Raw genomic sequence first — 27,133 nt, forward strand, 5'->3', positions numbered from 1 at the left:
CTGGCTCAGAACCTAGCCAAGGCCTCCCACCACATAGTGGTCTCTAAGGTCTCTGCTATTTCTAAGCCTATGATCCTATAAATTTTCCAATCTATATCTGACAGAAAACTACAGATGAGAAGGAATAAATCCAGTAAGGGAGCCACCCCAGCCTGAGGCTGAAGCACTGACATCAGCAGTATTCCCCTTCTCCCACTAGGCTTCTTGCCTTTGTAAGCCTTGAAGGAGCCACACCTGTTCTAGGTAGAGTCACCAACCTTGACCTACAAAATGGGCCAGCGTGGGACTGGGTCCCTGGCTTTTCACTTTAGTCCTCCAGGCCCCACCTCTCTCTACCAAGCTCTAGGCCAGGCCCAGATCTCACAGGCAAACCCAGATCTAAGCTGACATTTGCCAACTAGTTATGGGAACGTAGCAGCCCACTGACACCTTCATGATTTGTGCCTGAGAAATGAGTCACATGTTAATGGGTTCCTCAGCATTTTAGGTGGACTCATTTCATGGTAATTCTTTCACAGACAAGTTATCTCGGTCCTCAGCCCTGAACCTCCTACACATTATTGCCCCCTCACGTTATTTTATTCTCATATTTACCCCACACAGAATCAGGTCCTCCACTTTATTGGCAGACAATAGAGATCAACCATTTCCTTCCTGGGCATGCACAGCCAGAGGAAAAAATTATACCAGGCTCAACTCAAAGACCAAAACCATAATTAGGATGGAGAAATTGAGCCTTTGCCACGGGACAGTGATATGAGAGAATATGTAAGTCCTAAAAGTCCAATATCCTTGCCCCACTATGATCCTACACTGGCCATATGTCTCACTGACTGGCTGTATAGTTATCCCTTTCCCCTATCCTAAGGTCTTGTTGCTGATAATTATCTTTGCCATAAAGCCGAATTCCCACCATATCACCTTATACTTGTTCCATCCCACCTTCCAGGTGGCTGGGAGGGCCAAGAATTGGATGTCACTAATTACAAACATACCAGATTCGCTGGGAGAAGGACCACTTTCCTAGCAAAACTATGTCTAATTAGATCTGTGTTGCACTGTTCTCACTTTTAGAGATCTGGGCTATGCTTTTTGTGGGGAACACCTAAGGTTATCAGTGATATAAGTGCACACAAGCCAAGATGATATCCAAAGTCTTTCTTGCCCTCCAGGTGAGTTCCATTTTATTTCACCTGCATTTGTCCCAGCACCATATTTCCTACTTATGACTTTGTCAAGAGCATCCATCAAATTAAACTCCTACCAGAGGTCTGACATTCAGGTTTAAAGTAGGGAGTTGAGGCATGAAGACTAGAAGAAAACACAAAAACTTCAAGATTAAGAAGACTAGCTTACTACAGATTTTAAAAAAAACAGTCTCTTTATTGGAACCATTTTTAAATTATAGATCAAGGGCTTGCTGAGACATGGTGCAGGTGACTTCATCTGAGGATGGGAATGACTCAGATTCAATTCTATAGAAACTTTTGAGTTGTCAAGATAGGTTTGGCCTGCCTCCCTCAGCTCTTTCCTCTATGAAAAAGATAGTAGCTGTGCAAAACTCATTTCAACTTGTATTATCCAATAAGTCACCATGTTGGGGTAGCACAATGTACTGAGATGACTTTACACATGAAGCCTGGAAAGCCCCAGATCCTAATCTTCCCTGTGACCTTCACTAGCTATGTGACCACAATAAAGTTCCTGAACTTTTCTTCATTTGCCGATTGAAGACAATAGTATCTTCATCTTTGAGTTATAAGGGTCAAATGAGATCATGTATCATGTATCACAGTTAACATCCACCAAAAGTCAACACGGCAGGCTCCATGGAAGGACCACTGGATGTTGCCTGAAAGACAGATGTGGAAGATTTGAAATCTACCATCTCCCCAAGTCAACACAGCTGACTCCATGGAGTGGCTGATGCTGCCTGAAAAACAGATGTGGAAGATCTGAAATTTACCTTGGCCACATTCACTAACCCTTTGGCCTAGATGTTGCTGTCCAATTGTTCAGTCATGTCCTCATGACTCCATGAGCCATGCCAGGTCCATCTATCTTCCACTATCTTAAAGTCTATCCAAGTTCATGTTCATAATTTCCATAATACTTTCTATCCATTTGTGACCTAGACACTTCTCTCTATGGAGGTATAGCTTCTTATGACATCTTTACCTTTTTAAAGTTAATATACACATAAATATACCAATATGTAGATGTACAGATTCATATTCAGTTTTAGGCTTTATGCATATGAACCCATGATTTCATTGGTACAGGGAACTACACAGCTGAGAAAACTACCCCTACTAACTCAGATAGACAAGATCTTTCCAATTTAAAGTCTTCAAGAACTGCCTGAAGCATTGAAATACTAAATGACTCATGCAAGGTCACACAGCCAGCAAATATTAGAGGTACAACCTGAACCCAAATTGTCCTGGCTCCAAAACCAGCTCTCTAACCACTGTGCCATAACTGTTTCTCTTTATATATACATCTATAAACCTATCTTATCTATTTATCTAAATATATCTGTCTTAATCTTTCTAATTCAATCCATCCATTTATTTATCACTCTTTCTACTTGTCTATACATTTATCCCTGTATCCAGCTCTCTGTCTGTCTCTGTGTTTCTCTATCTGTGTTTCTGTCTCTCTGCTCTGTCTCAGTTTCTCTTTCCTTCTATGACTCTTTCCCTCCTTCTATCCCTCTACCCACCTATCTACCTAATTCTGTCTTTATGTTTCCAACTATCTAATCTATCTAATATCTATCTATCTGTCAATGTGTCTATTCATCTAGCTATTGAATGTACATAGCTTTCTATTCTATTCCATATGTTGCACCAATCTAGTTGAAGTTCAAATGAGCCAGAATACAGGGTGATATACTTGTGAGCACAGAAGAAGGAAAATATATGGATTTCTATTTTACTGTTTCTGAAACAAAGAGAAGGATCTATCTCTATTGGAAGAACAAGGGACTTAGGAACCATCTTACCAGTAGGCGACCTACCATTCTCCATATGATTTCTCTCAATGAAGTTTCGACTCAGATCCGCTTTGCACATCTTTTCCACATGTCTCATGCACACATTGAGTAAGTCATCCTTGAAGTTACCCAGTGACTGACCCAGGCCTTCTCCTTCCAACAAGACATGGTATGTAGGTAGAGGTGGAGGAAGTGAATAATTGCTCATTAGTGCCCCAAATTCCTGCCAATAAGAAAGAACAGAAGCCAGTAAGTTGTGCTCTTGGGGGTCAGTGATACTTGGATCTTCATATGATCTCAAAAAATCAGAAAATAGAATCAAAGATTTTAGAACCATAAGTATCCTTTAAGAGATCACTGAACCTAACTCCACTATTTCACAGATCAGGAAACTGAGGCTAGTTCAACCAACCCATTTTACAGGGACCCAGTAGGAAACAAGCACCTGCTACATGCCAGAAACTGTGCTAAGCTCCTTACAAATATTATTTTATTGGATCCTCACAAAAAACCCAAGAGGTTGGTGCTGTTATCCCTATTTTACAATTGAGAAAATGGAGTTATACCAAGATTAAGTGGCTTTCTCAAGGTCACACACATCTAATCAATGTTTGAAGTCAGATTTGAACTCGGCTCTTATGCCATTTTTGGCAGCTAGGTGTTGCCATAATGCAGAGGAAGACTCATTTTCAAGATTTCAAATATAGACTCAGACACTTACCAGCTGTATGACACTAGGTAAGTCACTGAACCCTATTTGCCTCAGTTTCCTCATCTATCAATTTAGCTGGATAAAGAAATGACAAACCACTCCAGTATCTGTGCCAAGAAAACCCTAAATGGGTCACAAAGAGTCAGGGCTGAACAACAACAGCAACAACTTGTGCCATTTAGTTGCCCGGTGACATTAAATGCCTTGCCCTAAGGATTAAGACGTAGAGCTGGGAGTCACACCCAGGTGTCAATCCCTCTTTTCACTACACCACACAGGTCTCCCCATGGTCCAATGAAAAGAGCTGCAGGGCTGAGTGTCCAGCCCCAGGACCTGGGTTCTAGATCTCCTTCTGCCACTGATGAGCTGGTTGAACATGAAAAGTCAGTGAACTTCTCTTCAAAGTTTTTCCATTTATAAAATGGAGGGCATTACTCTGTCTTCTTGGTTTGTAGTGATTCATGGTCATTTTCCCCTCTCTAAATCCTTAGGCTATATAGTCTTCTAAAACACCTTGTTTATCATTTAAGTAATTTAATTTAATTATATAGTTTCATATATTGTTCTCTAATTGTTTCCTGAGTCTCCTTAAATAATTTCCTTATCTCCTTAAATAAACTGTAAACTCCTTTCAACATCTTCTATATCCCAATAGTGTACAGCTCAATGTAAAATATAAAACACATAGGAGGAACCAACAACTAAGTAGGGTGAAGGATGGATGGATGGATAGATGAGTGACTGGACAGAGGGATAGATGAATAGATGGATGGATGGATGGATGGACAACAGATGGATAGATGGTCAGATAAATGAATGGACAGAGAATAGATGGATGGATGAGTGGGTGATTGGATAGATGATGGATGGACAGATTACCTGAAGAAACAGCACTGAGTCACTGATACTGTGCAACTGATCTCTGGTCTGTTTATCCTCATGTAGCACTTTGGCCCTCTCATCCAGTGCATCCACAATCACCTTCACCTGGTCCACAGCATCTTGCTCCCTCTGTTCCAGTGCTGCCCTAACTTCATCCCTCTGTTTTTCAAGATCCCGAACTAGGTCACGGAAGTTCTGTTCCAGGATGGCTTTTTCATTGGTGGTGAAGCTCTGGAGTATGGTAATAATGAGAGAACAAGAAAAAAAAAGGCTTCAGTTAGAAGAAATCACCAGGGCATCCCACCACTAAATCTCTAGAAATTGGGACCATAGTGTTTTTGTTGCTCTCAAGTTACCTTAAACAAGACTCAAATGATGAACATAGATTACCAATCTCCTTTACACTCAATTTTTGTTTGTTTACAGGCAGATCATCTTATTTGGCAGATTTCCCTTGTGCAACACCCTAGGCTGTTTCACCAATTACCTTTCAGAACTCCACCATCAGTCTGTTAGCTCAAGGAAAGGAGGCTCCTTATAATAGCAATCTATTCTCTTCTTCCCCACCCCCAAAGTGCACACACACAATGGCCTAGTAACTAGAATAACAGGTATTTGATAGCTGGGAAGCATCCACTGAGGATAATTACTGGCCCATCCATGGGTTGACCAATTGTGAAACCTTTCTTATAAGGCTTAGTCAAGGTTCTGGTGGCAACCAAGAACTTATCTCTATGCTACAAATACCCATAGATGGAGTAGTCAAAAGGGATACGCAGGTGGAGACACCTGCAAAGTACTGAGTAGGAACTAAGCAAGGAAATCAAAAAGGACTGATATTTCCAAGTAGAACAACCAGTCAAAGTATTCCTTCTTCCTCCTGCTCCAAAGAAAGCCTAGGGAAATCCCCAGAATTGGGGTGGAGTAAAGGAATATAAGAGAGAAAGACACTCAGAAGCCTAGTTACCTTAATCCTGTCCCGTTCTTTCTGCCACTTCTCAGCTTCATCTTCAATCTCAATGATCTTCAGCTGCAATTGTTCCTTTTGCAATGACAGTTCTGTCTGTAGGGCAGGAAAGGGGGAAGGGAGAGGAAGAGCAAAAGTAAAATTAATGAGACATGATTATTTGAGGAATTAATCTGCCCTATGAAAGTATGCTATATTTGGATTAAAGGTGGAAGAAAAGGAGCAGCTAGTCCAAGTCTCAGGCCTAGATGCATAAAAGAGCAGATCTCCATCTTCCCTTAGGCTCAGAGGAAAAGGGAATCTTATTTGTGTAGTTTAAGAGGTGATAATCCTCCTTTTTTTTTTTAAATCATGCATTTTACTGTCATGTACTCCGCTGAAGTTTTCTTTTGGAAAAAAAAAAATAAATGCTTCATTATCACATGGCAGAGATGGAATCCTGGAATCTGCTGGCTATGTCAACATAGAACAAGGTCCTTGTCATCCAAAAGGGCTTCTAATGATATCAATAGAGTCGAATTCATCTGGTCAAGTTTGGAGATTTCAACAGCTATCAAATCAGAATTATCATAGATGTAGACATATATGAGACTTTGGGGATCATCTAACAGAAGTATCAAACTGGCTTCCTTCACACTCCACAGTACAACTGAATTAGATGAGAAATTTCTAACCAAAGTAAAAATGTAATAGAACATAGATAATGTTAATATACGGTCTCCTAAGTCAATAAACAGCTAGTAGAGATCCATTTAATGGCTTTATTTCTAGTTGAGTTTAACCTTACTGATCTAAGCTTCATTTTCCTAATGGGAAAACTAAGTCTCAGAGCCTCATGCAAAATCAAAAAGGAAATAGGTAACAGCACTAAGATTTGAACCCAGATCATCCTCCACCAAAATCGGCAGGCATTCTTTCCGCTGCTCCGTGGTGCTCTAAAGTGTTTTATTCTCATGAGGAATTGGCATGAGGTTTGGCAACAAGACCACCTCAAATTCTGGCTCTAATCGGACACTAACCAGCTAAGTGACCTTGAACAAGTGCTTAACCACACCGCCTCTAGCAATGTCCTAGAGCTTGTGAACTCAGTCATGTACTGGTTGGGAGTTCCCACAAAAGGGATTCCCTAGATTGAGGAATCACTTAGTTGTATTAAAAACCCATGAAATAGGTTCTTAAGGCAGGGAGGGACTAGTTGAAGTGTTGATGTTTTGTGTATGTGTGGTATCCATAGAGACACTGTTACCCTGGAGAGTGCTGGGGAAGGCACCTGTGGTCAGTTGTCACTCTGGAGAAGTGGGTGGAGGAGATAGGTTAATGTGGCAGGCTCTGGACACCAGAACATCAACAGCTGGAACTAAAGAAGAGGAACCAGAAGCAAAGGAGGATTGCTGGGAAAGCCACAGAGAATCCATTGGCATTCCATGGAGGTCTGGAAAAGGAAGGGCATGTATGCTTATAGCTTTCCCTCAGTTCTAAATCCACAATGGTCAATCTACAGGGGCATAGGTTTAGATCTGGAAGGGATCTCAAAGACTACTAGTGCAGCCCTTTCATGTTACATTTGATGAAACTGAGACCAGAAAGTGAAATAATTTGACCAAAGCTATACTTCATCAGTTCCTTGTTTATGAAATGGAATAGAAGGGGAAGATGAAGATTGAATTAAATAGTCACTAAGATCCCTTCCAGCTCCCAATCTATGATCTTATAATTCCCTACACTCTAAGACTGGCTCCTTCAGGTCTATGATCCTATGTTTTTAGTGTATGAATTCTTCAGTTTTTTCACCTCTACTTCTAAGATACTATAGAAAACTCCATTTTCTCAGAACCAAATGAATCTTTAAGGTCCTTCCCGACTCTCAATTCTGTAATCCTATAAATCGGGGTAAATCTCTTCATCTGTCTGAACCTGTTTCATCTGAAAGCTAGGATACTCACTCTTTTACTCCCTTAAAAATTAAGCAGAGCACTTAACTCACCCTATAAAGTGTTATGTAAATGTGGGCTTTAGATTGTTTTGGTCTCAGCTAAAGTCCTACCTTTTGCAAAAGCCTTTCCCAGTCTTCCTTAATCTTAGCGTCTTCCCTCTGAAACCATCCCCAATTGATCTTGTATGGATCTTGTTTGAACATAGTTTTTTTGTATGATGCTGTGTCCCCTATTAAGACCATGAGATCCTTGAGAGAAGGAACTGATTTTTCTAGGGGTGCCTTTCTTATATCCTCAGGGATTAGTACTGTGCCTAGAATGTGATTAGTAAATGCTAATTGACTGAGTAGTAGATTTTTTAGTCTTTATGTCTCAGCCATTTAAAGAACAATAGGGGTTTGCTCCCATTGGGAAAGCAAGAAACAATCTCTATAAAGAACTAGCTCTTCAGATCTGGGGCAGATTTGTTTATTGGAAGAACAAGAAAACTTTGCAGAAAGAAAGTGGTATGAGCTCAGTTCTCTCTTCCTCTCAACCCTTCCCACCCAATTTTCTACCCGGGGCATTTCTGAATAGGTTGCTTTAAAAGGACGTGGGCCATTTTCCAGGCGGGAAGCACCTGCCTTGTCAGGTCTTGATGGACTTATAAGGCAAGGGGCCCAGCCCAGCCCAGCCTAGCCCAGCCCAGGGAGTGTCCCAGCAGCAATAACAGTCTCATGTATAATTGTGGAATGGTGTTAGGTGAGTGTTGCAAGCAGGCACTGAGACTGCTGCTGCTGCTGCTGCAGGACTCTGCCTGAACAAGCAGAACCTCAGTTTTGATGGGATGGGCACTTTTTTTCCCATCAAACTGGGAAGGGAGAAGGGCTAGATGGAGCCAGGAGGGGAAAAGGCTGATGGGAGAATAGGAGAGGAATTAATTAGTGTCCTGGCTAAGGGAGCAGGCTAAGTGGGCTACCAGAGCCCAGGGAAGTGGAAGAAGATCCCTGATCTTCCACTTTTTCCCCCGATATTGGTTCCTCTAGATTAAAAGAGCGCACTTAAGAATGCTTGTGTCTACATGTTCCTCTGAAACAAAAGTTTCATGAGCTCATCCTTTAGCCATCAGCCATACTGCAGGGAGAGTAGCTCAGTTAATCACAATCTGTAGCAAATCCTCCTGTTCTAATGGGGGCTCTTTTTTGGAAATCTCAAAGCACTTACTGTATTGACTCAACAAAGAAAGTGGGGAGCAAATGTGAATGTCCTAGTTTGGTAAATTAAGAGACCTAGGCCTTTAGAGGAGGAAGCCCTAACTCAACAGAAGTCTCCAAAGGTATACGTGTAATTTGAACCTGGGTATCTGGGGCTCCCTCTCCTATCCCCACCCCATGTCCAAAAAGCCACTAGGAATGTTAGTTGGCCCTTGGCCAGCCCAGAGCCATTAGAGACTCAGCCTAGAATCAGGACTCCTACCCACAAATGACAGGAGCTGAAGCCAACAGGCCAATTATGGATAGAGATCAGAAGGAACAGACCTGACTGTGGCTGAAGCTCCTTTGGACTGAGAAGGAGCCCAGCGGGCTAAGAAAACTGGTGGAGAAGAAGAAAGTGGTTATCCAATCAGGAAGCTATAGATCACTGCAAAGATTATCTAATCTCTGGTCTTTTCCCTGCTTTGGTTGTGGGAAGCCTGCTGAATTTCGAATCCCGAGGCATCTGTTTAAACCCCAGCTCTGACAATTACTAACTTTGCACTACAGACAAATGCTAGACCTCTTCAAGCCTCAGTTTCCAGTTATAAAAGAATTATAAGAATACTTGCAACATCTATCCCTCAGTCTCGTGGTATGGAAAGGGTTTTGCAAATCTCAACACAAGATGGAAATGTGAATAATTTCCCGGCTTTCTAGCCAAGACTAGCTCATAACCCCCACCAAGTTATTCCTAGGAACCTTGGGAGCTAGGAGAGTCCAACTGAGAGAAGATAATCTTACAAAGTAAGAGAATGGGTTTCAACAAGCTCTCAGGAAATCTTTTCAAGGTATCAAGCACCATGGTAGGGGACACAAATACAGACAGGATATGGTCTCTACCCTCAAGGAGCTCACTGTACTCTCAGATTTTAAAATATATGCAAACAGACACAAATTAGTAGTGCAGAAGGGAACACTAAATATTAGGAAATTCAAGTAAGTTCTCTTGAGAATGAGATGAACTGGTACTTAAAGGGCATTGGAATTTGGAGAGGCAGAGGCAAGGAAGGGAACACCCTAAATATGGAAGCAGTGTGGTGAAAGGGAGAGAAGCTGGTGAAAGAATGGTATAAGAAGGGAATTTAACCTAATCCTACTCCCACCCTCAGGAAAGACGCAACATGGCAGGAAAAAGGCAACATGGCAGGAAAAGGAGAGATAATGATGGAGATTATCATTGTCTTTGATTAGACAGAGAGGTCCTAAAACCTGCTGTAAAGACCAGGAGGCTAAAGCATCCTTTGGGTATTTCTCCTGGCCTAGAAATGGACCCAGTCATATGGTCGTGAAAGTAAGGAAAATAAAGGAAAAAAAATGAAGTTGGGAAAGCACATGTGTGCATATTCATGTGTGTATATATGTGTATACATAGAGAGGGCTATCTATTCTCCCTAAAACTTCCAACATGTTTTAGAACTTCAACCTAACTTTCTCTAGTCCCAGACAAGTTGGTATAAGGATTGACAGTGGAATCCGGAGCTACTTCCTTCTCTTCTTGTCATTCAAACCAAACCCCATTTCCCCCATGTCATCCTCTTATCTCCGAAGTAACATTGTGGGAAGGGGAGATATTATAGGAAGACATTTCTTCCAAAGGCTGTTCTCCATTGAACGGTCTGAGGCTATTGTTTGTGGGTCCTTAATTCAGCACCCTCTGTGTCCTTCCTATCTTGTTTTAATCTTGAGTGACCATTGGGCAAGTGAAGATATTAATTTGAGGGTGGGAAACATTCTAAACTGTTCTAGACTAGAAGTCAAGGGACTGAGTTAGAGTCTCAGTTGTTAGCTGTGTGTCTTGGGACAAGCCACAATCTCTCTGGTTCTCTTTGTTCAGAGGAGAAAGTAGAGCAAATTACTTCTAATGTCCTTACCAACTTTAATGCCTTATATATAGCCTGGATAGTGCTATTAGGGAGTCAGGAGACCCATGGAGATGCTAGCCCTGAGTTAATCTTATAAATTAAGATAAACACTCTCTTTTTTCACTATCAATGGATAGGCATGTATGTCTCTAGTGATTCTCCTGTATTAGGGAACCCCTGTACTAAATGTGAGCATCAGGGTGAAGTTGAAGGCCTTCCCACTCAAGTTGAGACTTCCTAACCTAATCTAGAGGCAGCTGAGATTGTTTTTTCTATGAAGTCATGAAATAACTTGAACATACACATCCTATGAAGGATAAAATAACAAGGGCTGTCAAAGGGACCCCACCCTAAGGGGCCAGCAAGAATCACTCCTCTCTAAAACAATGTCGCTTTGCACAGAACAGCTTTATGACGTAAGTAATATGAGTGTAATTATTCTCATTTTATAGAGGAGGAAACTAAGACTCAGCAACTAGTGACTTGTCCATCTTTGAAAGGTTTGTGAACATCCAAGCCGGGCAGAACTCCAACTCTTTCCATTGCTCTTGAAAAGAGATTATAGCCAATTTGGAGCTAGAAGAAATCTTAGAGGCCATTGAATCTAACCCCCCATTTTACAAATAAGGAAACTGAGGCACAGAGATATTATGTGGTGGGATTTGAATCCATGTCTTTCTGGTTCCAAGTCTTAAGCTTCATTACATCATGATCTGAAGAAAGAAACATTTCATTTCTACACACCTTCTCTGCCCCTCTCATTCCCAATCCCAAGGAAAATTCTGCACTCCATTTTGGAAAAACAGTCATTTTTTCTCTGGAAATGAAGAATGTATCAAGAGTGAGGTGGTAGCTGAGCATAATTTATGCTAATAAACCTTTACTGAGACTTAAACATGTTTTAAAACTTCAACCAAACTTTCTCTGGTCCCAGACAAGTCAATATAAGGATTGACAGTGAAATCCAGAAGCTACTTCCTTCCCTTTTTGTCATCCAGACCCAAACTTAATTTCCTCTTGTATCATCTCCTTATCTCAGAAGTGACATAGTGGAGAGGGGAGATATTATAGGAAGACATTCCCTCCAAAGGCCTTTCCCTATTGAACAGTCTGAGACTGTTGTTGGTTATTTGTCTTTAATTCACGACCCTGTTTCCCTCCTGTCTTGTTCTGATCTTGAATGACCATCTTTGGAAGAAAAAGTCCCCCTCACTGACTCATCCACTTCTCTGAAGGAATCAAGAGACTTTTTTTCCTTCCCCTCCCATAGGAGGAGTCTTGTCTCCACTTCTGAACCCTGCCCTCACATATTTACAAATTATTTCTCATCTTTTCTTTCTCTTCCTCTTCCTTCTCCAGAAACCCAGATTAACATCCTTTTTTCTCTGAGGAAAGGTGAGCTGAGAGCTCCCCTTCACTCCCCATTCACTTTTAACGTCCTCCAATCTCCCCCAAAAGAACTTCAGTTCTCTCAGCCTTTACCTTAGCAAGTCTGCTTTCTCTTTCTCATTCTGACTCTCCTACCCCTAACCATCTCCCTTTCCTTAAAACATTTATAGATTTTAATCATCTCCCTTTCATCACCTCCCTGTTTTCCATTTTCTTCCCCTTGCACTCCAGACTTCCCTAACTCCTGTAGCATCTTTTTCCCTCTACTGGCCTGGCCTCTTGTTCTAATCTAGGATGCTGATCTTTCCTCTTCCACCTCATATGAGATATTTCTCATTCCCAGAATCTCCATCCATCTGTCCTAAAAGATGCTGTACTCTGTCTCCAACCTGTTTCCTCCTTGAGATGCACAAAAATCTACAGACCCTTTAGGAGTTGACCATTACTCTGTTCTCTTTTTTTCCCACTGCCTGCTAATCTTTGGTCCTTTATTCTTTCTGCCTCCCCTTATTATTTTTAGAACTGTAGGACTTTAGATCTATAAGAAACTTTAGAACTAATCTACTCCAGCCCTCTCATTTTATTTAGTCTCCAAAAGAAGTAAAGTGTCTGATTTAAATGAATTTTACCCTTTCTAACCTTGACATTTCCCTTCTGGATTCCATTTCTGTTTCTTCCAAAACAGATTTTCTTCTTTTCCAATCCTGAAACTAAATTCTGCCCTGAAGTCTCTTACCACTCTGAGAATTTTCGATTCTATGATTCTTCCTGCCCCACCAAACCTCACCCAGTATTCTTGTTTCTCTTCCTACTTCCATCTTACCCTATCCTCCTTTTCTTGCAGATGAGACTGGATACCCCTGATGTGAGACTGGGCCTCTGAACCTTTCCTTCAGCTCCCACAGCTCCACCCCTCCCTAAACCTCCCTGCTGATTTCTTCCTACTCCCAGTTCAATTCCCTTCTCCCTGCCCAGGCCTGCCACTAAATACTTTCTTTGTTTCCTCTTCCACACTTGTTTGGCTGTCTCTTGCCTCTCCACTATTTGGAATAGACTCTAAATGGGTCTATTCCACTTCACTTCTGGTTTAAGAACCTCCTCAACATCCTTTCTCCTTGTTCAGGTCAGAAAAAGCTGACTTTTGTAGGTAGGTATAAATGAATTAATAAACCTCCATTGGAAAGGAAGGACCTGGGAGCTGAAAAACCTTCCCACACCACTGTATTCAACTTTCTCCATTGGGGTAACCGAAAAGTTCTTGGAACTTCAGGTTAAGGATGGAACCCTTCCCACTGAAGACAGACCTGAATACCCAGGGAGGCCTTGGCTGACAATGGGGTCCTGCTGGAGGCAAAGTGACTCCAGAAAAGCCAAAGATACCCAAAAGGAAGTAATGATTAGGTACTTCTCTCCCCTGACAGGCCCAAATTACACACACAGACTCATAAAATTTTAGATCTGGAAGAGATCTTAGAGGCTGTCGACTGTAATCAAATGAACTATGTAATTGAAGCCTCTGCTTGTAGATAATTGGTAGTTATCTGGATAAGCATCCAACACATTGAATATAGTTTTCAATTTCATACAGGTACCTGGTGTCCCCTAGGAGCAGGTAGGTGGTACAGTGAATAGATAGAATGGTGAACCTGAAGTCAGGAAGATTCATCATCCTGAATTCAAATTTGGCCATAGAAACTTACTAGCTAGGTGACCCTTGGCAAGTCATATAAGTCCCTTTGCCTCAGTTTCTTCATCTGTAAAATGAGCTGGAGAAGGAAATAATAAACCATTCCAGTATCTTTGCCAAGAAAATCCAAGTTGGGTGGTAAGGAATCAGAACTATTGAAATGGCTGAACAACAAGAAAGTTTGAAAAATATAAGGATCTTCCTATATTTGTTTTTCCTTGTAGGCATCCCAGCTATGCTAGACCTTGGTAGACCTAGTAGAAAGACCTTGGACTCGGAGTCTTGAATCCTAAATTCTAGTCTTGGCCCTGACACAAAGTAGTTGTATGACCTCAAGTAAATCACTTTGTGCCTCAGATTCCTAGTGAAATGCAGGTGCTGGACTAGGCAATTTCCCAAGGCAGCCATCTCCATCATTTCCCAATCCCCTGCAGGACTTCATCATCCCCTTGAGCAGTTTACCTTCTGCATCAATTTCTCTTTATAGATTGTTTTTTTTTTCCACCAGACGATTAGCTCCTTGAGGGCAGGAACTGCCTTTTGCCTTCCTTTCTATACCCAGCATTTAGGGCAGGGCCTGATACATGTATCAGGTGTTTAATGTATGTAGGTGTTTACATGTATGTAATGTGATGTGATACATGTATGTACATGTGATACATCTAATGTGCTACATGTATGTAGGTGTTTAATAAATATTTATTGACGGATTAAGGCCCTTCCTTTGTAGGATTCTAATACAGCAATGATACAGGCTGAAGCCTTGCAGCCTCTCATTGTGTTCTGCGGACGTGGATGTGAATGGGAAGAGACCTTCACAATCACCCAGGCCTCTCCCTTCATTGCATAGCTGAAGAAACCAAACAGAGAGATGATGTTATATACCAAAGGTCACACACAGTCAATTAGCAGAAGAGTTGGAACCAGAATCCAGTCTCCTGAAGAATCTTACTCCACAATTTTTTCCATATCATTCAACCTTGCCAATCCTTGAGTTTGAAGGGGCCCATGAAGTCATTGCATTTCATCTTTGCTTGCTACTTCTTATACCCAATATTCCATCTCTCCCCAAAGTATCTTTTATATCACAGCACCTTTCATATAGCCAATGGTTAATAAATAATAATTATTTTAAATTAATAATATATGATAAATATTATAAATAATTTTAATAAAAATAAGGCAATTCATTTCTTCCATAGTATTGTTGCATCAGTCATCTCTACCTCTTTTTGACCATTTGCTATGATACTGGGGTAGTTTGTCATTTCCTTCTCATTTTACAGATGAGGAAACTGAGGCAAGCAAGGTTCTTAGGATTAGTATTTGAGGCCAGAATTGAACTCAGGTACTCATGAATCTGGGCTCATTGCTTTATTCACATACATCTAGCTGCCTCTCTTCATAGGTCTTGTACCTAACCCATTCCAAAGCTGTATTTCTTTCCTATTACAATATGCTTTCAAGGTCTCTCTCAACTTTAACATTTTATGAATCTATTAAAACTTTGAGGGAAAGAGATTTTTACATTCTTGCCAAGTCCTTTCAGGGGAGGACTGGAAAAGGGGGAAATCCCTTTAAGCTGGGGCTGTCTCCCAAAATAGCTGTCAATACCATAAGTCTATTAAGAGCTGGGTCAGAGCAGTGACTTTTTCAGCATCATTGCTTCAAAGGATAAAAGAGCTCTCACAGAGCACTGACATTGGCTGCAAAGCTGGGAGGCTGGAGAGCTGGGCCTTGGCAGAAGAATTGAGAAATAAGATGCCAAGAAGTCCAGCAATGTGCAAGGGAGATAAATTAAATGGAATGATTGAGACCAAGAGGGCAGACAGGGAACTCATTGGGTCCCAGGGGGTCCTGGCAAACTGAAATGAAAATCTTTGTGTGAGCCAGAAGAATCCATTCTCCAGAGAGGGTAGCCAAAGCATACCACACGTTTCTGGCAATTAACACAGACCCAGCTGGTTCAACTCTGATTTTACATTGGGTGGCAGGCGCCTGGGTCGGTGCTGAGCTGCTTTCACTGTGCCAAGCAGGCTGGGATGCAAAATTGACAGTTGGTCTGTCCTGGGAAGATGCTCCGAACTTACTTTTAAATTCTGAGGGCTCTTGGTAGGTTTCCACAATAAGAATACAGATAAGGTAGATGGCAATATAGTACAGTGCAAAGAACACTTGAATTCAGAATTAGAGAAACTAAATTCAAATGTGGATTCTACTACTATCTTGGGCAAATCACTTCTCTGGACCTCAGTTCATTTGTAAAATGAAAGGGCTAGTGGTGTGACTTCTAAGGTCCATTCTAGTTCTAAATCTAGTTTCAGAAGCAGCTGGATGGTGTAATAACAGGGTCTGGACTCAGGAAGATCTAAGTTTAAATCCTATCTCAGAAATGTACTAGTTGCATGATCCTGGAAAAGTCACTTTAAAAAAAAAAATCCCTGTTTGCCTCAGTTTCCCCAAAAGTGAAGATGATAACAGCAATTACCTCAAGAGTTGGTTGTGAGGGTAAAATAAGATATTTGTAAAACACTTCATACAGTGTCTGGGATATATCCCATTAAGTAAGCATTTAACTAATATGTATTCCTTTTCTCCCTAAATCCAATGATCCTAAGACTTATCTGATCCTTGGGATCATAATAATAGCTAGCAGTCATATAGGACCTCAAGACCGGCAAAGTGTTTTACATATTCTATCTTAATTGGCCTACAACTACCCTGTGAGGTAGCTCTGTTATTATCCCTATTTTAGCTTTCAGGATAAAGAGACTAAGAGATTAAATTACATGCCCAAGGACACACTGTTAGTCTTCCTGACTAAAAGTTCAGTATTCTATCCACTGTGCCACCCAGCTGCTGACAGCGAATAGATAGTGAAACACAGTGGATTCTTCTCATCCCCTGTTGCCTATGTGCTTGAATGAAGGTAGCCTTTCAGGCATCTTCTGTTCCAAGGAGTGATGCTCAAGGTCAGAGTAACCCAATAGGGTGACCTGGAAGTCAATAGAGCCAGCATTATACTAAGAAATTTGAGAGATAGGATGTTCAGAAACAGTGAAGGTTGGTCCTACTCCAATGGGAAGAACTCGAAGCACCAGGGAAAGGGAAGCTTTCCCAACTTTTGGAACGATCCCCTTTCTGCCCTGGTAGAATAATAACTGGAGTGTGGAGTCAGGTTCTGGGAGCCATCTTTTGGGAAAGACATTGAGTGCATTCAGGGGAGGGTCGTCATCACAGTAAGGGGAGTAAAGACCATGCTTGACAAGATTCAGTCAAAGGAACTGTTGATGTTTGGTCTGCAAGAGAGAAGACTTGGAGGGTATACGCCAGAAGAGAGTTGATGGCCACCTTCCAGTTTTTGAAAGGCTATCATATGAAAAAGCACCAAAGCTCAGGAGGAAGAGTAGTTGTAAGAAATTTCTAATAGGCAGATTTTGGCTCCATAAAATGAAAAACGTGCTAAAGATCCTTGTTGTCTAGAGTTGAGATAGGTGACTTTCAAGGATAATAAATTCTTGCTTACTGGAAGTTTTCAAATAAAGACTAGAAAATCACTTATTAGCTAGATTATAGGCAGGATTCTTGGTCAAAAATGGCCTCTGAGACTCCTTCCAATTCTGAGATTCTATGATTCTACTGGGTAGACTTGTTAATATCTAACCCATTATTATTCTCTAGTAGACTAATATGTTTACTCCTATCTACGTCTCCCAAACATCCTTGGCTCAGGGACATTGAGGTCCTTAAGACATTCACTCACCAGGTGCTCAGGAGCCCTGGTCTTATTTACAGACTCACACAATTGAGATGATTCTGTGGTTACCTCATTTGTGCCCTCTGCTAATAGGCCTGCAGAACCAGTTTTGGGCTATGGTCCCAAACAAAGACCTATGTACGGAGATGGCTGTTTGGGTCCACAGAAGAACCAGGAGAAGGGCAGGCCTTCTCCTTTGCTTTCTTTCCTCCACCCACAAACTGTTTTCTCAATGTCTACCGCCCCTGACATTCCAGCAGGACTGGCTGGCCCTAGGCAGAGTTATGAGGTCAGTGCCATTCCACACACCCTTTATTAATGGTCTCCTCCACTCGAGCCCTTAGTATCCCAGCTGGCATCCTGCACCATCAGCTACTTGCCCAGGATCCCACCATTGCCTGATCAGAGCTGCCAGTCTCCCATCATTCCCTACAGACATCATGGCTGTGTCCCACTCCCTCAGGGCCCTGTCCTGTGAAAGGACAATTAACCCATAGGAAGATGATAAAGGACTGATAATGGACAGTGGAAAGAACACTACATTTGTGGTCAGAGGACCCAGATCCAAATCCTGTTTCTACTTCCTAACTATCAACTATCTTGGATATGTCACTTAACTTGCCTTTGGGTCTCAGTTTCCTCATCTGTAAAATGATGACTTGGATCATGTAAATTCTTCCAATTCTGAATCCTTAGATCCTAATGGATGACAAAGACCATGTCCCTCCCAGACAATTAATGTGCATTTCTAAAGACAATGCCTTAAGTCAAGAGAATGACTCCAATGGGAAGAACCCAAAACACCAGCTGAGCACAGAAAAGCTTTCCCTACTCTGGAAACTATCCCATGTCTTTGGTTCCCTGCTTTGCTGTCACCAAAGATAATCCCTGTAGGCATTTGAGAAGGCTAGAGAGGAACTCATCTCTCATTAAATGATGGTTATGAGAACACTTACATTTATGTAGTATTTCAGAGCAGACTTTCTTCACAACTACTCTAAGAGGAGGAGAGAGGAGTATTTTCATTATCTAAAACCTTCCATGGCTCCCATTTCTGGGATAAAATACAAACTCGTCAGTTTAGCCTTTAAGGCCTGCAACCACTAGGCGCCAACATCCCTTTCCAGACCTGTTTCTTTGCAATCTTCTTTTCTCAGTCTATATCACAACTGTTTCCTTATCATTTGCCCAAAGCTTGAAATGTTTTCCCTTCAGTACCTCACACCTCTACCTCTCAGAATCCTTATCTTTTTTTTCAGACACAGCTCCTATGCAACCTTCTCTGGGGAACCCTCACGGAATGTTGTCCCTGACTCAGCCAGAAGTGATGATTCTATCCCTCCTCAGGTATTCCTGAAGCTCTCTGACAACTCTTTCCTTTGCCCTTTTATTCTAGTACTTATATTATACTTAACAATGTATATGTACTTATATTATGCTTAACAACATGTGTCCAAAAAGAAGGTAGGCAAGAAACTTCAGTGCTTGAATCATAGCTTGTCTTTTGTATCACTAGCACCTACTAGACTACCTTGCATTTAATAGGTCCTTAATAAATATCTTTTAGATAGAATTGAATTTTACAGCTAAGGAAACTGAGGCTCAGAGAAATCCAGCACACCATAGGATAGCAGATTTAGAGTTGAAAGGGCCAGTAAAAGTTGTTCAAGTCCAACATCCTCATTTTACAGCTGAGGAAAATAAGGCACAGAGTTTGGGTAAATGACTTGCCCAGTCATATAGGTATAATTAGTTGATGCAGAATTTAAATCCAGGTATTCCAGACTCTAACATCATCAGTCTGTCTACTACAAAATGCTACCCCTTAAGTTGCTGACTGGTCCTAAATTCCACAGCTAGTAAATGGCAGAGCAGGTCTCCGGATTTCATGCTGAACAATCTTTCCATGGCATTCCCAAGGTATTTTTTCTGTCACACCATGATACCGGATCTCCTGCACAAACATTTGTTCAGGGCACACTATATTCACTCAGAGTAGTTTGGTTGGGGATGTGTTCTTTGGGATGATGTATGTGCAGGTACACATGTACTCTTGCAGACTATAACTACTCCAAAGGCAAGGGACCATATCTTCTATCACTTTGTGGGACCCCCATAGTGCCCAGCCTGGTATTTGTAGAAGGTGCTCAGAGAGAGGGGCCAACAGAGCCAGGAGACCAGGATCTAGACTCACTAAAAACTGCAGCCCCAGTGGTCACCTGTGCAAGCTCAAATGAGTGGATGAGTCATTCACCTCTATGGGGTTTTTCATGCATTAAATAAGTAGGGTTGGACTTCAAGGTTACAGAACTTGCTCCTTCTGACTCTAAAATTCTTTATGAAATCAAGATAGATGACCTTTAATGGGGGCCTGTTGAAGTGACAACCTGCTCTATGACAGGTAATTGTCCTTAAGTTCCATTCCATGCAGAGAGGACCTTAATAAGTCCCTGTTGATTGATCCATGTCCCACAATCCACTTCCCCTATGCAGTGGATAGATCACTGGGAAGGAAAATCTCGAGTTCAAATCTGATCTCAGACACTTACTAGGGGTGTGCCTCAGTTTCCTCATCTGTCAAATGGGGTAAAAATGGCACCTATCCCACAAAGTTGTTGTAAGGATCAAATGAGATGTTTGTAAAGTACTTAGCACAATATCTGGCACATAGCAGGTAATAAATGCTTGAAGCGAATAGGAGGTTTTTAGGCAGAGACCGGACATTTACTTCTCAGAGATGTTCTGAGGGGATTTCTTTCCAGGTATAGATTGTACAAGAAAACTACTGATATTTTTTCCAACTCAGAGATTCTGTGACAGCCTCACAAATGTCAACACCTCCCAGGTGGTTCCAACTTGCAAAGACTTAGTGGAAGAGCAAAAAGCTGAAGAACACAAATGACGGGAACTTCTAACTAGAGGAAAACAGCTGTGGGTTTCTTAAGTAGTTATGAACAAGGAAGATTTTTTTGGAGTTTTTGTTTTATTTTCTGGACTTGTGACTGTGATGCCCACAATTTAAGTTCATTCCACTGAGAGCACATATTACACTAACTTGGCTCCCAAATGTGTCACAAAAAACTACTAACAGGGATTTACAGGTCATTTATAGAGGTCAGTGACTTGCCACAGCTGGTCAGAAGAACCCAGGGTTCCTAAACCTTTCTGCTACATTTTTCTGCCAGGAGGAGGAATTTGGAGAGTTCAGCATAAGATCTGTGATGTTTATTTTAGAACTGTTTCTTCTAAGAAACATCTTAACTCCAACCAGCTCTGTTCATTTCCATCTTTCTAAAATGTCCTCAGTATGAGTAGGCAAGGCTCCATCCATTACACTAACATCCAGGCTTGAATATACTTTGTTTTCTGATCTTGAGTGATTTATCTTAAGAGTCTGCCCAGACTTCATCAGCTGAGAGCCTTCTCAGAGCAGGGATCATTTCCAGTTCCCTCTGGGTCTTCCTTTAATGCCCATAATCTTGGATAGGATCAATGGCAGTAACTAAGTTTAAAAAAAAATGTGTTTGTGGGATACCTACCCCATTACTGATTTTATTAGAGAAATGGGTAGGGGGAAAGAATTAAATGGATTAAACTATTTCTAAAGAAATCCCCTTACGTCTAAATCTCCATGATCTAGTGTGACCCTGAGGGAGTGGGACACAGCCATGATGTCTGTAGGGAATGATGGGAGACTGGCAGCTCTGATCAGGCAATGGTGGGATCCTGGGCAAGTAGCTGATAGTGCAGGATGCCAGCTGGGATCCTAAGGGCTTGAGTGGAGGAGACCATTACTGAACTATGATTAAACTATTCCTAAAAAAATCCCCTTACGTCTAAATCTCCATGATCTAGTTGATTGGGTACAGTTCAAGTTGTCTTGATGACTGGAAGATCCAACTGTGCCTCAGAACACTTACTGGCTGTATGACCCTAAGTAAGTCACTTACCTTCTCTCAGACTCAGTTTCCCCATCTGGTTAATAATAGTACTTATCTCAAACAATAATAATGAAATTATGATAGTACTTACCTCAAAAGGTTATTGTGAGAATCAAATGGGATTGTATTTGTAAATGCCTTGCAAATTTAAAAACACTAATAAATATCATCATCATCATCATTATCTATGAATATTTATGGGGAATCCAGCAATCCAGGCCCAGCAATCCAGGCCTACTACAGTGTTATCTGAGTTGTTGTTTATTAAAGTGAGATACTGAGCTGAAACAAGAGCTGCAGTCTGGATCCAGAACCAAATTAAAGCTAGAAACTTTAAAAAATCGGTCAGGAGTTTCTTCAGAAGGCTCTTGAGCTTTGTTAAAAAGCAATTTTATGTGGTCTTGGAATGGAGCATGCTACCGTGTGACAGCAGGCACTGGATTTAGAGACAAAGGACATGAGTTCATAGCTCTACTGTAATAAGTCCCTTATAACTTTGAGTAAGCCATTCCCTACTATGAGCCTGTTTCCTCATGTGCAACATGGCAGGGTCTGACTCGCTGATCTCTAAGATCCCTTTCAGCTCTAAATCCTATAATCCAAAATTGCCAAAGATTGTGGGATGTTCCCTTTCCAAGAGTCCACAAGCTCCACCCAAGCACAAGCTTCTCCCCAGCATCCAGGGTTGAAGACTATTTCAAAGATAGAACAGAAATAGTGTGAATCCAAAAGTGGTGCATGGGACAGAGCCCTAGACTTGGACTCACACAATCTCAGTTTAAATCTCAAGTATGTCATCATCTGCTAACTGTCTGACCATAGACAACTTATTTAACTATCCTCTCTCTCCTTCATTTTCTTCACCTATAAATTGAGGTTAATCATACCTACCGTACCTAAGTATCAGCGTTGTGAGGATCAAATGGGACTGTGTTTGTAAAAGTCCCTTGTAAACTTAGGAAGTGTTACACAATTATAAGGGACTATTATTAAGAGGCAGTGTGGTGCAATGGGAAGCATGCTGGATTTGGAGACAGAGGTTTTGGCTTCAGATTTTACTTTGCCACTTAATGGGACCAAGTCCTTTCTTGGCTTTAGCTGCCTTATCATTGGGCTTTGGATCAGCTGTTGTCAAAGAACCCTTTCAGTTTTAAATCTCTTCTCCTGTGAGTTACTAATACTATTCCTCTGCTCATCCTGTGCTAGGAAGATGCAAGAGAAACGGAGATCTCCCTGTACCTTAAGATTGGGTAATGGCAGAGGAGGTGAGGAAAGAAAACGGAGAAAGCCCTTGCCAATCCACCTTTCAAGTGAAGCTGATTCCCAGGCTTCTTACCTAAATACCTCATTGGGAGTCACATGGGAGGATAAATAAACTCCTTGGGCAATTTTAAATGCTAAATGGAGAGATCTTGAATCCCACAGAAAGGGCCCCAGGCTGCAAACAAACAAAAATCTACCCCAAATTTCCATCTTGTATCACCCTACCCAGGAAGTCTATCTGCCTCAAGGTTAAAGCCAACAAGAAAAGGACCATCAGATTTAGATCTAGAAAGAATTCAAAGATTATGTGGTTCACAAGCTCTTCTAAAAAGAGAAAATTGAGGTCCATACAGAGAAGTAAAATCGCTTGCTTAAGGCCAAACAGATAGTAAGTAGAAGAACTGGGATTTATCCGACTACAAATACAGAAATTTTTCCACTCTCCTCCACCCTTCTCCTTCCTCCTACCCTTTCTCTCTTTACCCCACCCCCAACCCCAGGCCAAAAAAATAAACTAATTAATCTTGGCATGTAGACTGTCAGTGCTGTATGCACAAGTCCTGCTCTCCTTTCTAATGTGCATCTCCTTCAAGGCCTTAGCCAGTCTTACTTGTTGTAGGCCACCTGAGAAAAAACTCTTTTCTCCTTTCCTTAATGCTTTGAGGTCTTGGGGAACAACGAATTCACCACTTCTGGTGCCCAAGTTTGTGGTGGGGAGAAAGACATTCTGGCTAGCTGTGACTGATCAACTCTGCTATGCCATATGTAGCCCAGGAGAAGAAAGGTCTGGCTTGGGGAAAGTAACTGACTGCTCTACTTCTCCAGAGGTCTTAAAAGGGAATGGGGAGAGCAAGGACAGCCCCCACAGGTGGGATGGGTTACCTCTTTCTCGGCTTTTGCTTCCTCCACGGTCACGGTGCTGTGGTTCTTGTGCTCCTGGAACATGCAGAGGTAACAGATGCAGGTCTGATCTGTCTGACAGAAGAGCTCCATGGTCTTTCCATGAAGGGGGCACTTTCGGGCCTCAAAGTCCCTGATGGGGTCAAGCAGCTGATGGTCCCGGAAGGCTGCTCCCTCCAGGTGAGGCTTGAGGTGCAGTTCACAGAAGGAGGCCTGACACACCAGGCAAGATTTCACCGCCTTCTGCTTGTTGCCTATGCAGGAGTCACAAAGGATCTCTTCTGAATTGGACTTGGACCGAAGGAGGCTGATGCCCGAGTCTCCCCCACGGGGGTAGCTGTTCCTTCTCCCCTCCCCAGATTCCAGGATGGACACCGCAGGCTTCCTGGACTCAGAGAAAATGGACTTACGCAGCTCCCCCTTTTCTGCAAAGGTCACAGGTGGCTTCTTGGAGGCCCCCAACTGGAGGCCGGCATAAGGGGACCTCTTGTCCGCAGAGTCGATGCTGAAATAGTTGGAGTTCTTGTCATCTACAGATTCAACAAACTGGATGATGGGCTTCCGCCACTCGTTGCCAGAAAACAAGGAGCTTCTTCCCTCCCCCTGCTTCAGGGGGCTCCCTAGATTTTTGTTCTCAGTACCTTCCCCGGCGTGCCCATTGGTGCCCTTGGTATCCTTGCCTTCAACCTTGCCACCGTTCTCCATGTTGCCATTGGTGCCCAAGGGGCTTCGGGCATCCCTGGCTTCAGGACTAACCCCATTGCTTCTTGTGCCTTCTGAGGCTTCCATTCTCTCTCTCTCTCACTGGCAATGGGATCAACTGGAGCTCTGAGACAGGGTGACTGATCAGGTCTAAATCTGGGTAAGGAGTGGAGAAGGGAGCCAGAGAACCTGGAGACACACCTGCAGGGGCTAGGAGGGAGGAGGGGCAACCACAGCCTCGGCAACAGGAGCAGACCTGATAGGAGGGAGGAGCAGACAGCTCAGCAATGCCAGCTGAGTGCCTAATTACACGGCAAGGACCACGCCCTGAACATTCAGACCTAACCTGGTTTATGAAAAGAAGAAATATTTTTTTCCAGTTTAATTATTTTCTATAACTCAATAACCAGTTGAGCTACTTCCATCAAATGTGCCTGTTTCTCATCTGGAAAGAAAAATTTCTGACCTAAAAATATGGGGTGTAGCTCCCAGAATGACCACAGAGTAAGGGGGTATTAATTGGGTCACAAAAGACAAGCAGCCTTGTAATTTGTGGGCCTGGGTTTCTGAGAAGTATCCCCCCCTCAGAGAGTGGGATGACTTCTCACATTAAGGAATATTCTTTCTTTAGGATTTGGTCCTTTGGACTGTGAGAAGATATATGAAGCACGATCCCTAATGATCAGCTAATCGCTGATCAAACAGTCTCTCAAATGGCAGATTACATCATAGATTTAGAGCTGTAAGAGACACCTCAGTCTAACTCCCTCCTTTTACAGATAAGGAAACTGAGATCAAGAAGTCAAGTGATTAGCCTGGGGTGACACAATTAAGAGTCAAAAATTGGATTTGAATCCATATCTTATTAGTTCTAGGTTTGGCAATCTTAGTATTTACCCTAAGCGATCTCAGTAGAGCCCCAAAGACCCGTAGAATAATAACTCCCAGGGTTTCAAGGTTTACAAAAAGCTTTTCTTGCTATAATCTAGTAGATTATATCTAGTAAATAAAGAAACCGAAATCCAGAGATATTAGTTGCCTTGTCCAAAATCACACAGCCATTAGCACATACTTACAATGACTGTTTCTGTACAAATTAAACCCACTCCAGCTGCCAAACCAGACGCAGAGAAATCTACTTAAGACATTGCCTAAGGAACTCCCAAGGCAAGGAGTGGGCAAGACCCAGAGGTCCCCACTCCACAGTGAGTGGTGAAAACCCATCATCAGATAGTCTCCTCTCCAAGTTGCTGGTCCAAGCAATTATTTAAGAATGGCTATCACCTAAATAAAAGCCCTGGGGGGAGGGTGGGCGACAGAAGAAAAAATATACACAGCCCTCCCACTGCAGACATACTTTTCTCAATCTCCTCTGTTCTTGCTGGGGCACGCCATCTAGTAAACCCTGGGAGGCCTCCAGTTTCCATTGCAAACCAATGACCTGGATTACAAGGCTTTCCCTATCCCTGGGGTGGGGAGTTGATGAGCTGAATGCTTGTGAGGGGGGATGTTCCCGTTCACATTGCATTCACTGAGTTCTGTGCTGCTTCTGGTCTCTTGTCCCTGTGCTAAATATCTAATCCTTTGTCTTGTAGAAGAAAGAGGGAGGAAGCCGGGCAGGTAGGAGCAAGAAGTCTGCAGGTCCCAAAAAGCACAATGGAAGAAGCCAAAGTCTTAAAAGGAGAACTTCAGCAAAAAGGGAGGATGAATTCCCAGCCACAGACCTGGATTTGGCCTGGAAATCCTTCCTTTGTGTGGTCTCCTCTCTCCTGGGGATCAAGATCCACTGGACACAAACCAGGATTAATGGAGTCCAGACCTGTTCTATGGTTCCTACATGTGCACAAGCCTAGGAGCCAGGCTCTCAGCAGATAGATCACACGGACACAAGTTCCCCCTAGTTGGGGAGTTAGGGAGATACCAGACTCTTCAATTGAAATATAACAATTAAACGGCCTGACCACAAATCAAACAGCTTTTTAGTGGCAGACCTAGGACTAAATCTCAAGCCTCCTGACTCTTGGTCCTCTGGCAAGCCTTTGTTGCCTATACCAAACTGCAGAACATCTCCCACTTCCCAGCTCTCACATCACTTGTTCTCTGTTACTCTTATTGAGCAGTTAGCACATTAATAACTCACACTTCTTTGCGTGAGCCTGGGCAATTTACTTAATCCTATTTACCTCAATTTCTTCATCTGTAAAAATGATCTGGAGACGGAAAAAGAAAACCACTCTAGCAGCCCTGGGTCTAGCCTTTGTTGTCTTCTCAGAGCCTAGATCAATGTACAATAGAGAGTCTATATGAGTCAGTGTCCTGGGCTTAGAGTAAGTAAAACCTGGATTCAGATCAGCAGCTGTGGGACCACATGTCTAAGTCTTGCTGTCTCTTCATCTGTAAAACAGAGATAATATCTATTGTGCCTACCTCATAGAGTGATTGTGAAGACAAATAAGATTATAATGCATGATGCTTTACTCACCTGATAGTGCAATGTAAAATGTCAGCTTTGGACCTTAGTTTTTTTTTTCTCCAAAATGAAGGAGGATTACCTTTTTTGTGTCATGGCTATCAAAAGATAGCCAGTCTAATGAAGCCTTCTCAAGATTATGTTATTAAATACATAAAATACATTACAAAGGAAATTAATTATATTGAAATATGTATTAATATATACAAAGGAATTACAAAGGAAATTTACAAAGGAAATCAATTATATTGAAATATTTATTAATATATATACTTAAAAAAGAGAAACTAGTATATGAATTATAGGTAAAAAACCCTCGACTAAGTGATCTCCAAAGTTTCTTCAAATTCTAAATCTTATGATCTTAGTGGACATTTGATTAATGTTTGTTGAACTAAATTAAATGAATTGATGGATTTTCCCTCTTCTGTGCT

The 27,133-nt window shown here is 42.0% G+C and overlaps 1 protein-coding gene and 1 long non-coding RNA gene across 4 annotated transcripts in view; one reads left to right on the forward strand and one right to left on the reverse strand.

Moving 5' to 3' along the window:
• Positions 1 to 24,481, reverse strand: part of TRIM29 (tripartite motif containing 29) — a 47,359-nt gene extending 22,878 nt beyond the window's left edge. For 2 of the 3 annotated variants that reach the window (XM_031960149.1, XM_031960148.1), the window contains exons 1-4: positions 23,510 to 24,481; positions 5,560 to 5,655; positions 4,590 to 4,823; positions 3,023 to 3,221 (exon numbers count right to left, since the gene is read on the reverse strand). In XM_031960149.1, coding sequence (XP_031816009.1) covers positions 3,023 to 3,221; positions 4,590 to 4,823; positions 5,560 to 5,655; positions 23,510 to 24,316 — 1,336 coding nt within the window. In that variant the 5' untranslated portion in view covers positions 24,317 to 24,481. The remainder of the gene's footprint in view (positions 1 to 3,022; positions 3,222 to 4,589; positions 4,824 to 5,559; positions 5,656 to 23,509) is intronic. The other variant, XM_031960150.1, reaches the window with a different exon arrangement.
• Positions 5,664 to 26,498, forward strand: LOC116422423. Its single transcript, XR_004233049.1, has 3 exons — positions 5,664 to 7,009; positions 18,683 to 18,770; positions 25,825 to 26,498. It is a non-coding gene; the product is annotated as an uncharacterized LOC116422423 (long non-coding RNA).
• The last annotated feature ends 635 nt before the right edge of the window (positions 26,499 to 27,133 follow it).

Source organism: Sarcophilus harrisii, chromosome 3, assembly GCF_902635505.1.
Source record: "Sarcophilus harrisii chromosome 3, mSarHar1.11, whole genome shotgun sequence".
NCBI lineage: Eukaryota > Metazoa > Chordata > Mammalia > Dasyuromorphia > Dasyuridae > Sarcophilus > Sarcophilus harrisii.